Source organism: Eleutherodactylus coqui, chromosome 5 (genome assembly GCF_035609145.1).
Source record: "Eleutherodactylus coqui strain aEleCoq1 chromosome 5, aEleCoq1.hap1, whole genome shotgun sequence".
NCBI classification, from domain to species: Eukaryota; Metazoa; Chordata; class Amphibia; order Anura; family Eleutherodactylidae; genus Eleutherodactylus; species Eleutherodactylus coqui.
In genome coordinates this window covers 276,811,686-276,824,250 of record NC_089841.1, presented here as the reverse complement: position 1 = coordinate 276,824,250, position 12,565 = coordinate 276,811,686, and the positions used below count along the sequence as shown (strand labels likewise).

General features: G+C 42.6%; 1 protein-coding gene across 1 annotated transcript in view; it reads right to left on the bottom strand.

Moving 5' to 3' along the window:
• Positions 1–11,242, bottom strand: part of LOC136627142 (MARVEL domain-containing protein 2-like) — a 28,456-nt gene extending 17,214 nt beyond the window's left edge. Inside the window, exons 1-2 of the mRNA XM_066602079.1 lie at positions 10,150–11,242; positions 1,489–1,667 (exon numbers count right to left, since the gene is read on the bottom strand). Coding sequence (XP_066458176.1) covers positions 1,489–1,667; positions 10,150–11,184 — 1,214 coding nt within the window. The 5' untranslated portion in view covers positions 11,185–11,242. The remainder of the gene's footprint in view (positions 1–1,488; positions 1,668–10,149) is intronic.
• Between the last annotated feature and the right edge of the window lie 1,323 nt (positions 11,243–12,565).

Below are 12,565 nucleotides of genomic sequence, written 5' to 3'. Positions count from 1 at the left end.
CCGGCACCAGCATCACTGTCCCTCAGCTAACTCACAAGGCATCTGAGGCGAGCCGCGGGAGGGGCCGACTTTTATTCTCGGGTGACACCTGATCGCCCCAGCCACTCACTGCAGGGGGGTGGTATAGGGCTTGAACGTCACAGGGGGAAGTTGTAATGCCTTCCCTGTCTTTCAATTGGCCAGAAAAGCGCGCTAACGTCTCAGACAGGAAACTGAAAGTAACCAGAACACCGCGTGGTACTCATTACGAGTAACGAGCATCCCGAACACGCTAATATTCGCCCGAGCATCAAGCTCGGACGAGTACGTTCGCTCATCTCTAATTACGATCAAGCGTGTTCAACTACAAAATGATGCATCCGCCGAACGTTTCGCAAGACAATTGCTGGATATTGAGAATGCTGAGGTAACATGAAAGCTGCGCTGTGATTGGTTGTTATATATTATACTGCTGAGGTAACATGAAAACTGCGCTGTGATTGGTTGTTATATATTATACCGCTGAGGTAACATGAAAACTGCGCTGTGATTGGTTGTTATATATTATACCGCTGAGGTAACATGAAAGCTGCGCTGTGATTGGTTGTTATATATTATACTGAGGTAACATGAAAGCTGCGCTGTGATTGGTTGTAATATATTATACTGAGGTAACATGAAAGCTGCGCTGTGATTGGTTGTTATATATTATACTGAGGTAACATGAAAGCTGCGCTGTGATTGGTTCTTATTTATTATACTGCTGAGGTAACATGAAAGCTGCGCTGTGATTGGTTGCTATATATTATACTGAGGTAACATGAAAGCTGCGCTGTGATTGGTTGTTATCTAGATATATAAAAACGAATGAATGTATGTCTGTCTGTCTTGATGGGTAAGCTAGTATATACATAAGTTATACACCACTGTGTGGCTTGAAGAAGGTCCATGTGGCACCAAAACGCGTTGCCTTACATTTTAGGATTGCTGAATTAAAAAGAGGATGTTTCTACAATATTCTGGCTGACTGGAAACTACTTGAGGTATCTGTAAGAGACATCATGTCTCCCTCCTCCATCTATGGGAACATCTACCATGAATTGGTGAACCCTCTGAGCGCAGGGTCTTTCCGAACTGAGTTGATCCTTTTTAAGTCCCATCATTGACGGAGAGGAATCGCGCCTATGTCCCTTCTTTTGACGCATGATTTTTTAGGCTTGTCAAATAATCGTTTGTTTGAAAGTACCCACAGAAACTGCAGGTCCTGTTAGATGCCGCAGGTCCTGTTAGATGCCGCAGGTCCTGTTAGATGCCGCAGGTCCTGTTAGATGCCGCAGGTCCTGTTAGATGCCGCAGGTCCTGTTAGATGCCGCAGGTCCTGTTAGATGCGATTCTTTTGACGCAACTACTCTGACTCCAAATGACACTTGTGTGAAAGAGGCCTTAATATCATGTGTTGTGAATATATTGGTGCGCTCCGAACTTACATGGTCTGCGAGTAATACTTACATAATGTAATCCACTACAGCGTAAGGTGTGGGCCGGTGCCCGGCAGGTATAGAGCGACTCAGAGCCCCAGCCTCGTGGCCCGTCTCTGAGAGATGCATGGTCTTGGGGACTTTCTCTTTCACTTCTCCCAACTGCTGAACTTCATCTTTAAACACTATCCTCTTGGGTTTGGTGGATCTCTGATGGAAAGAAATACATACAAGGTATAATATACAGACGAAACAAGGTGGTTGATGATGATGATGTTGGCTGGACAGAATAACTGCTTGTTATATACCGTATGTACTAAATGCTTTTGTGTATGAGGGATTCAACTGCAATATACTGTGTGTATATATATATATATATATATATATATATATATATATATATATATATATATAGTAACAAAGCTTCAAGTGCTCTAAGTTTAGTATTTAGGTTGTATGCAATGAGCGATCTCTTTAACATCTGGGTATTAAAAGTCTACGCCCCCCTGTTAAAAATACATGTTTTTTGCAATGTTAATCACACGTGGCCTCCTGATAGATAGCAGTCTGCACTCCGCTGCCATTAGTTACAGGGATTCTGAGTTCCCCCATATAAAGTTCGGCTCTTCTAGGAGGATTTTCCTGACATATTATTCTTAGTTGGTCCATAAAGATCTTACAGCACATCAAAGGGGTCTGATTGTTGGAAGGTGTCAGTCAGGAGAAGGGGGCCAAAACATCTCCAAGACATCACATCTACCATGGAACACAAGGGAAACCGTCAGCAAGGAGGGGATGACATTCGGCCCAATAGAGACATTACCAGGAACTGGACGTCCCTCAAAAATTGATGAAAAGACCGGAAAAAAATTGGTCCAGGAGGCCAAGAGCAACATTAGAGGAGCTGCGGGAGTCTCTGGCAAGTACTGGTTGTGTAGTTATGTGACAACCATCTCCTGTATTCTTCATATGTCTGGACTGGGGGGGGGGGGAGATGGAAGCCTCTTCTAACAAAGGAAAACATTCAAGCTCGCTATGTTTTGCCAAAACCTACTGTAGGGGAACGTGTTGTGGTCTGATGAGACTGAGGGGGAACTTTTTGGGATTAATCCCAAAAGGCACTTTTGGCACAAAGCCAACACCGCCATCACCCGAAGACCACCAGACCCACAGTGATTATGGTGGAGGCAGCATTATGTTTTGGGGCTGTTCTGCTGCTGGAACTGGGGCTTTAGTCAAGGTGGAGGGAATCATGAGCAGTTCCAAATATCAGTCCTTTTTGGCACAAAACCTTCAGGCCTCGGCTGAAAAGCTGAAGATGAAGAGGAATTTCACCTTTCAGTCTGACAACCACCCAAAGCAGAGCTCCAGATCAACAAGAGAACAGCTTCACCAGAAGATCACAGTTTTGGAATGATCCAGCGAGAACCTAGACCTGAATCTCATTAAAGATCTGTGGGTGACCTGAAGAGGGCGCTACACATCAGATGCTGTCGCAATCTGACAGATTTGGAACACTTTGGCAAGGAAGGGTGGACAAAGATTGCCAAGTCAAGATGTTGCTGATAGACACCGACCCAAAAAGACTGAATGCTGTCATAAAGACAGAGGGTGCAAAGTTTTAGAGTGTCAATATTTATGCAATCACATTTTTGTTTTTTAAAACATTTTCTGCCCTGAAACATTCAGTTTGTTTTTCATTGGAATTGTACCAATAACGGGTCCCATCGAAGGTGGAAATAAATCGGAAACGATTCAGGTTTGTCGGGATTTGTGCCATGACAAAAACCTGGCATTAATTGGGTGTGTGGACTTTTCATATCCACTGTACATGATGTAACTAGAGATGAGCGAGCATACTCAGTAAGGCGATTTACTCGAGAGAGCATCCCCTTCTTCAAGTAACTGCTGGCTCATCCCTGAAGATTCAGGGGGCCGCGGGGGTCAGCGGCGGGTTGCGGAGGGGATTGGGAGGGAGAGAGAGATCTGTCTCACTCCCCCCCCCCTCCCCGAATCTTAAGGGACGAGCCATGAGTTACTCGAAAAAGGGGATGCTCTCTTGAGTAAATCACCTTACCGAGTATGCTCGCTCATCTCTAGTTGTAAAGACTGAGTGTTTTTTACCTTCACATTTATTTTGTAACATTGGAATAGAAAATGTCTTTAAGATGACATCCAGTATTTCAAGATGATTTAGATCTAATCAGATGTTATATCACTGATTGCTCAGAAGGGTCCGTGATCCGGGGAATATTGCGATTGCCAGACTGGAGTTGGGAAGGAACTTTTTTTGCGCAGAGTGCTAATGCAGCAGAAATGCAGTTCTCAGCTCTCGCTCACGACCTGAAGGTTGCAAGTTCAATCCTTGCTTGGTTCAGGTACCCGGCTCAAGGTTGACTCATCCTTCTGAGATTGGTAAAATGAGCACCCAGCTTGGTGGGGGGTAATAAATAAATTACTTGAGAGCCCTGCGGAATAAGGTGGCGCTATACAAATAAGATTTATTTATTTTCATATCGTTATCTCTATTCTGGGCTGGAGGGCGCCTGCTCTCCTCTATCAGGTTCTGTTGATGGGTATTCAGGTCGCAGCAATTGATAAGGGTTATTATTTGCATAATGAAATATCTATTTAATGCAAAACTAGAAAAAACTTTTGCTACACCCGCAAAAAAAAACAGTTTTTTTTATATGGGATGAGGTTTCCAGTGTCAACAGAACACACTTGTGGCTCTAGGTACATACTGTTAGCCACCGGCATGTCTGTACGTTCGGTGCCGTGGTTCAGATCTACTTTCCACAACTAGTTTTGGTCCGGTATATTTGCACATGTTTATTTCATGAAGTTTTTTTGCCAGAAATCTGCATGAAAACTGTAAGTGGGAATATGTCCTTAGAGCTGATGAACGCTGGAGCCTTTTACGGCACTGCATGGTCTCTGTGCTATGTGACATACAGCCTCAGATTCTCTTGTGTACAGACATATTTTCTTGAAGATGCAATGCCTCTAGGTGAGAATACCTCCCTACACAAGTTCGATAAATCATGCCACAAAATATGGAATCCAAGAGTAAAAAGCTCCACGTGTCTCTATATTAACTCAGAGATATACAGAGGAAAAGTTGAGGGCTTCTTTTCGGAAGCCTTATTAGGATTCTGTCCTAAATGAGTTATGATCCAGCTGCGTGCATGAACCCGTAGGCCATTGTTTTACAAAACCGTCCTCAAGGAAACCCAACATTTACTTAGTGTTGCTCTGGGGATTTAATCTTTTGCCACAAATGGAGGCACTATTACGCTCTGATTGGGTGTTATTACAAGTAATACAACACACAGAGTATAGTACAGGCAGTACCCATACCCTGAGCAGTGTGCGCTTGGTGTAATATACAGCCAACATCATACTGTAATAGCTGGGGTTGAAGTTACAGTATTTCCAATCCTCGATATTTAACCCTGTAGATCAGGGGTGTCAAACTCATTTTCACCGAGGGCTACATCAGCCTTAGGGTTGCCTTCAAAGGGCCGACCCCTATAGTGGCCCGATTGGTAATAAGGTCCCCCATAGTAGCCAGTGGCACACACTATTAATATTATTTATATATATATATATATATATATATATATATATATATATATATATATATATATATATATATATTCATATACACACAGTCGCACACTATTCGAAGTAAATATGCACAGACACACACTATTCTACATATATACGCACACTATTATGCATATATACGCACAGACGCACACTATTCTACACATATACGCACAGACGCACACTTATGCATATATACGCACAGACGCACACTTATGCATATATACGCACAGTTGCACACTATTCTACACATAAACGCGCAGATGCACACTATTCTACACATATACGTACAGACGCACACTATTCTACACATATACGCGCAGACACACACGATTATACACATATACGCGCAGACACACACTATTATACATATATACGCACAGACGCACACTGTTATACATATATACGCACAGACGCACACTATTCTACACATATACGCACAGACGCACACTATTCTACACATATACGCACAGACGCACACTATTATACATATATACGCACAGACGCACACTATTCTACACATATACGCGCAGACGCACACTATTCTACACATATACGCACAGACGCACACTATTATACATATATACGCACAGATGCACACTATTCTACACATATACGCACAGACGCACACATTCTACACATATACTCACACTATTATGCATATATACGCGCAGACGCACACTATTCTACACATATACGCACAGACGCACACTATTCTTCACATATACGCACACTATTATACACATATACGCGCAGACACACACGATTATACACATATATGCACAGATGCACACTATTCTACACATATACGCGCAGACGCACACTATTCCACACATATACACACACTATTATGCATATATACGCGCAGACGCACACTATTCTACACATATACGCACAGACGCACACTATTCTACACATATACGCACAGACGCACACTATTCTACACATATACGCACAGGCGCACACTATCATACATATATACGCACAGACGCACACTATTCTACACATATACGCGCAGACGCACACTATTCTACACATACACACACTATTATGCATATATACGCGCAGACGCACACTATTCTACACATATACGCACAGACGCACACTATTCTACACATATACGCACAGACGCACACTATTCTACACATATACGTACAGACGCACACTATTATACACATATACGCACAGACGCACACTATTCTACACATACACACACTATTATGCATATATACGCGCAGACGCACACTATTCTACACATATACGCACAGCCGCACACTATTCTACACATATACGCACAGACGCACACTATTCTACACATATACGTACAGACGCACACTATTATACACATATACGCACAGACGCACACTATTCTACACATATACGCACAGACGCACACTATTATGCACGTATACGCACACTATTATGCACGTATATGCACAGACGCACATATACGCACACACGCACACTATTATGCACATACGCACAGACGCACACTATTATGCATATATACGGACAGACGCACACACATATACGCACAGACACACACTATTATGCATATATACGCACAGACACACACTATTGTGCATATATACGCCCACTATAATACATATACTGTATACACACAGACATATATATATATATATATATATATATATATATATACACACACACACAAGGACAATTCTGCATTTTTATGCACATCTTTATACTTACCTGCATCCAATATGGTCCCACTGGCAGGTATACCGGCTGCTCTGTCCTTATTGGGGCCCTTCTGCATACAGTCTGCTATTGGCACTCCTCCATTACTGTCTGCTCTACTGAGATAGAACAAACCGATAGAAGATCGCCTACTGACAGCAGCACGGAGGGTGAGGGAACTTACTGCACAGCTGGTGGGCCACGGAAAATGAGGCGGCGGGCCTTGTGTTTGACAGCTGTGCCTTAGATGCTTCATTCAATGGTGATTGCATCATCTAAGTATTTTGACAGAGATAGTGTATACGTCTGCACTACATGGCATGATCACAGGGTGCTAAGGGAGGAAAGCATATTAAAAAGCCTTGGCGTGATAGATTACCTGTTAGTGTAATGTTTTGGCAGTTAATATTCCCCCAGTAAGACTAAGAAAAACTAATTAAGATCAGGAAAGTTTAAGATAATAAAAGCCATTCCACTAATTTTGTTATTAAAAGATATATTTTTTAAATAGTTAAATAAAGATAAAAAGTTTTATGATGCTACTATGTAGAACAAATATTGCATAATATTACTATATTTAAAGCATATAGTACACGGTGTGAAAGAAGCACAGAACAAATGGTGGCGTTGCGGTGCTTCATATTCTCCCCTCATAAGTCAAATAATAATTATATGTGTTTTTAAAAATGGAAAAAAAGGTTTCAAAAATACTATTTGTTCCTTAAGAACAAGCCCCCATGGGCAAGTTGGGGTGAAAACTAAATATTGTGGCTTCATAAAAATACTTTTTGTTCATAAATCCTTCTTTTATTTAGCAAAAACAGTAAAAATTTGGTATTAGCAAAAATATAAAACAATGGCCAAAGTCAAAGGTCTTTTTTAACATTCCCCACTAAAAATATTAATTATACACTAATCCTATAATAATAATCAAACTACTGACGGCCTGTCCATCCGTGCGTGAGTGAGTGGCTTTGTGAGTGACTTACATGCTCCACCCCTGATCACATGTCAGTGACATCATTAAAGGTCCTTCATCCCCAGTGAAGGAGTTACATGCTCTGCCTCTGATCACATGATGGTGACATCATCACGGGACCTGTACGCACATGGCTGCTGTCCGGCTAGGTGTTCGTTAGTATTCCATAGCAACTGAGGCTGCAGGAGTTTTTGTAGTCCACCCATAATCTGTACAAGGATGCAGGACCTTTGATGACATCATCATCATGTGATCAGGAGCAGAGGATGATGGTGACGTACTAACAGGTCCTTCATCCCTGATGTATGGGATGACCAATGTATGTAGCAGAGCTGTGTGTGTGATGTGAATGTAGCACAGCTGTGTGGCGCCACCAGAAACAATGGTACTAGTATTTCCTAACAATTACTAGTAATTATACACTGATCACATCAAAACCACCTGCCTAATACTGTCTATGTCCTTCGAATACCACCAAAACAGTTCCCACTTGTCAAGGACTCCACAAGACATCTGAAGGTGTCCTGTGGTATTTGGCACAAAGATGTCAGTATCAAATCTGTTGGGATGGTGGGACCTCCATGGAAAATAAACTAAAAGTTGCATGTAATCCAGAATGGAACCAATAAAGCCACTAAAAACCACAGCTTACCATGCAAAAAATGTCCAGGTCCATTGGTGGTAACATAAAAAAGTTATGGGGCTCACTTAGCGACACTAAGCAAATATTTCATAAAGTGATACAAAGGAAGTATTTCAATATTCAGTATTTATCGATTGTGTTTTCTCCATGCTCAAAACATGGCTTGATAGGGTTCCTTGAGGACAGTTGTGGTAAACACTGCTTTGGGGCATGTTTACATGGATGTCATATCCACGTCAGATTTTTGAGGCATGAATCTGACATACCAATTATTTTATTCTGCAATGTACATTTCAAGGTCTGGATGTTACATCCAACCTGGACGTGCTGGTTCTGTAACCTGAAATACTACACACGGAACACCAAAAGAAAGGGAACTGCAAACTTGACTCGTGGTCAGACATACACGATGACCTAGCATACCTGCACACATAAACAGATGGAAAAAATATAGTATGAGGTAAAGGCTCGTATTTTGGCCAAAGCACTTAAGCCCATGAGCCCAAGACAAGGGCCCTCATTGTCTTGTGGGTCCCTACTCTAACAAGACAACATACCCCAGGAGTCCTGTCTGCAAGCGGGGCAATCATCTCAACAGGGACGGCCCCATGCTGAAACCTAAGGACCTAACTTGCCCCGGATGGTAAACAATCCAAGCAGACAAGACATAGCTCACACTAACACACCAAGGATTGCATGCAACACAGAACAGGACTGCTCATACACCATGTCCGGCCACCTGCACAAACCACAGAACACGTCACTGTTCAAACCATACCAAGAAACATACATGGATGCAAACACCAGGGAAATGAAGAAACCAGCAACCTCTAGACGGAGAAGCTGGTATTTATGTGCAGCAAACTGGTGGGGATTGGTGACTGGAGAACTGCACACCCAGCCAACTCAATTATCCCACACCTGTGAAGGTGTGTTCCTTGAAACCCATAGAACTTCAGGTCCCAGGAGCTCAACCTAACACTGGATTTCCATAGAATTCAATTGAATGCTAAAATGATGCAGAATCTGTGTCAAAAAGAAAAAAAAACATAGAAATGAGGCCCTAGACTATATGGTGATATATGGGCGTCCTTCTGAAGTTTCTTTCAGAGATCACCTTTTATTTTGCCTTCTGTTTTGGGAAAACTAGCAGACTTTCCCTACCAAGAAATGTCACGACTGCTGGATTTACTACCGCAGAAAAAGTTGTATTCTTGAAAGAGATATTGAGCTGCTTTGTATGAAACTCCTGAATGGTGAATATGTACAGATCCTGTATAACTGAAAGAGACGTGACTGGTAAAATGTAGACCCTTTTAGGGGGGTTTCACATCTGCGCTGGGACCGCCATCGCAGATCCAGCACAAAATAGCAGAAGAAAAAGCCAGTAAAATGCCGGACAGCTGAGCGGAAACCAACATACCCTGTTACAGCCAATGGGGCCCATTCGGTCTGTTTGGTTCCATCATAGGACGGACCCATTCAGCCACGGGGATTCCTCAGATCAGGGAACTGGAACCCCCGACGTAGATGTGAAGCCACCCTATGGGGTCTATGAAATATATAATAAATGATACATGAAAACATAATAAATAACATTGTGAAAATATGCAAAGATGAGAAGGAAAAGCAAAGTTAGAAATACAGATGTAATTACGGTAGAAAGAGAGCGAGTGAAAGTGAAGAAGTCATACATACTCAAATGGAGTTGATGGTATAACAGAGAATGAGTGAGATTTCATGGTCTGAAACCCCCTCACCTGAATGTTCCCAGCCTGCCTGAGCCTTTCTTCATGCCGCCACATTTTTAGACACACCAAAGAAGTGGCCAAGTATAAGAACATGTTGAAGAAGAGAAAAGTTATGGCTGCCACCTGACCTCCTTCGACCCTACAGAATGCCACGATCAGTGGGTTCACAGCAAAAATAGAGTAGCAGAGACCACCACGGTTTATATCATTGACATAAGCAATGCCTGCAGCCATGTATAAAAGACACATGACAATATTGATGGCAAACTCCGTGAGAGGCCACCAGTGGGAGTCAAGGAGAATAGTCCGATAGTATAGAGTCAGCCCCAACCCCAATAGGATCAACGTGACAAACCAAGCCAGGCTGGCTACAAGCATCACAAATGGAGTCATTGGGCCATAATAACTATAGCCACCTGGCAGCGTTCTTTGAAGTTCAGTGCCAAATAGATTATACCACTGGTAATCCTTCTGTAAGTAGGCACACGTACAGGCAAACACCATGCCACCAAAAATTAACTGTGCTCCAGCCATAATCCTTAACAGTCCAGGCCAGGACTTCATGTAGGAATACTTTAAATGGTATGCTTCTACCTTTTCTCCATAAACCGTGCACAAATGACTCTTCTTTTCAATAGAATCTGGAGTTTTCTTTTGCTGAGTCTCCTGAATAGATCTTGTGCTGATCGAAGAAAACTCTGTAAAATCCCCACTCTTGTCAGCAAGACTAGATTCCCTGCTAACATCTCGGAGTGATACAATAGAGGGTATATTAGGGTCTTCTACATTTTTCAAGGGGAAACATTCTCCTTTTGTCCTGCCTTTCCTAAAAAATCTCTTCCAGGAGTCAGGGATGAACTGCCGGACTGGCTTTAATCCACTTTTTTCCTTAATCTCAAAATCCTGGAGATTAGATGAGGTTCCAGGTTCTTTGCGTGTACAATGATCATAGTAATCAAATGAGAAGCTGGGAGCATCCCCCCACTTTTGAGTCTCCGTTGGCAGCACCACCGGTTTTCGGCTTCTATTCTTCTCAGCAGACATTGCAGATCTATCAATGTCACTCCATGGAAACTGCTGCTGGAAATATATCTGTAGGCATCAGTTCTTTTCCCATGTCCCAATGGAAAATCTGCTCTAGTTTATGAACCACGTGGCATAATGTAACTTTTCTTCACATAGAAACGAATGTCTGAAACAAGAAGAGAAAGCTTTAAACATTATCATCTGCTTTGTCATTTGTATCCATTGAAACATGAACCAATGTGGATAAAAGCTCAGACAATGGAGACAGTGGGCAATGAGGCACTAGAAAAAACATGCAAAACAGCTCATGTCCATCAAACCAGAGACCCCTGCCAAACTAAGAGTGACCCACCTGTAGACCAGCTTTCAGAACCGACGTCATTTGAACAAGGCTGTCTTGCACTTCTCTACACAGAAAGCCATAAGGGATGTTATGCTCTGCAGAGATTTCTGCTGCTACTATGTTCAGATTCCAGAAGTTCACATTATAACAAACCCTCAGCTGTAAGCAGCTGTAAGCAGCCGGGACAAGTTTTCGGCCCCCGAATTTGTCAATAAAGGCTTTGAAAACACACAGTATATTCTAACATTGTAAAGTGATCTTCTGTATACTGTATAGGCAGCACATACAGAGGATACTTACCTGCTTTGCTTTTTCCAAATATCTTACTGTTTTGCTGCTTTTTATTTGTATAGGACAGAGCTGTAGTTATAGTTTAGCTACAGTGCCTACTTTGAGGTAGTCTGGAATACGCCCCCTGTTTAATCATTGGGTCAGACTGCAGAGGAGGCAGCATGAACCAATCACGAGATACAGGAAGTTGAGCAGACTACTTCAGATGAGGCACAGCAGCTAAACTATAGTCACAGATTACAGCTCTGCTAACAGAGCTCAGTTAAGTCAGCTACGGAACAAGATAAATAGCAGCTACTTTTCCCCCATAGGCACTGACTTACATATCAGTTTTGTGCTCCTGACTAGAGGCTCACTGGTGCCGCTTGTTGGCCACAATCAGGAGGTAGAGCTGGGATGGCGCTGTGATGTCATTCCTTGTTTATGAGGTCATACCTTCAGCCTATGCCCCCGGGGATTTAGTGGTAAGTGCCAAGAAGTGCCTCTTTCCTTTCACTGCAGGAGTTCCCTGGGGAGTTTTTTGTCGTGAATGTCTCAATGTTTAATGTCCCAGTCTTCTCTTCTGGGCTTCATTATCTCCTGAGGTGCATGAGTTGATGGGCTGACAGGAAGGAGTTCTTCCCTAGCCAGTCAATAAGCCATAACTGGTATGTTACCTTCACTTGGGCACTGGTTATTCTCTTGTGTGCATGCATGCTGTGTGGAGCCCTGTCTGTTGGTTTAGTCTTTGTCCTGTCTTCTTTGAGCCACTTGTTCAGTGGTGAT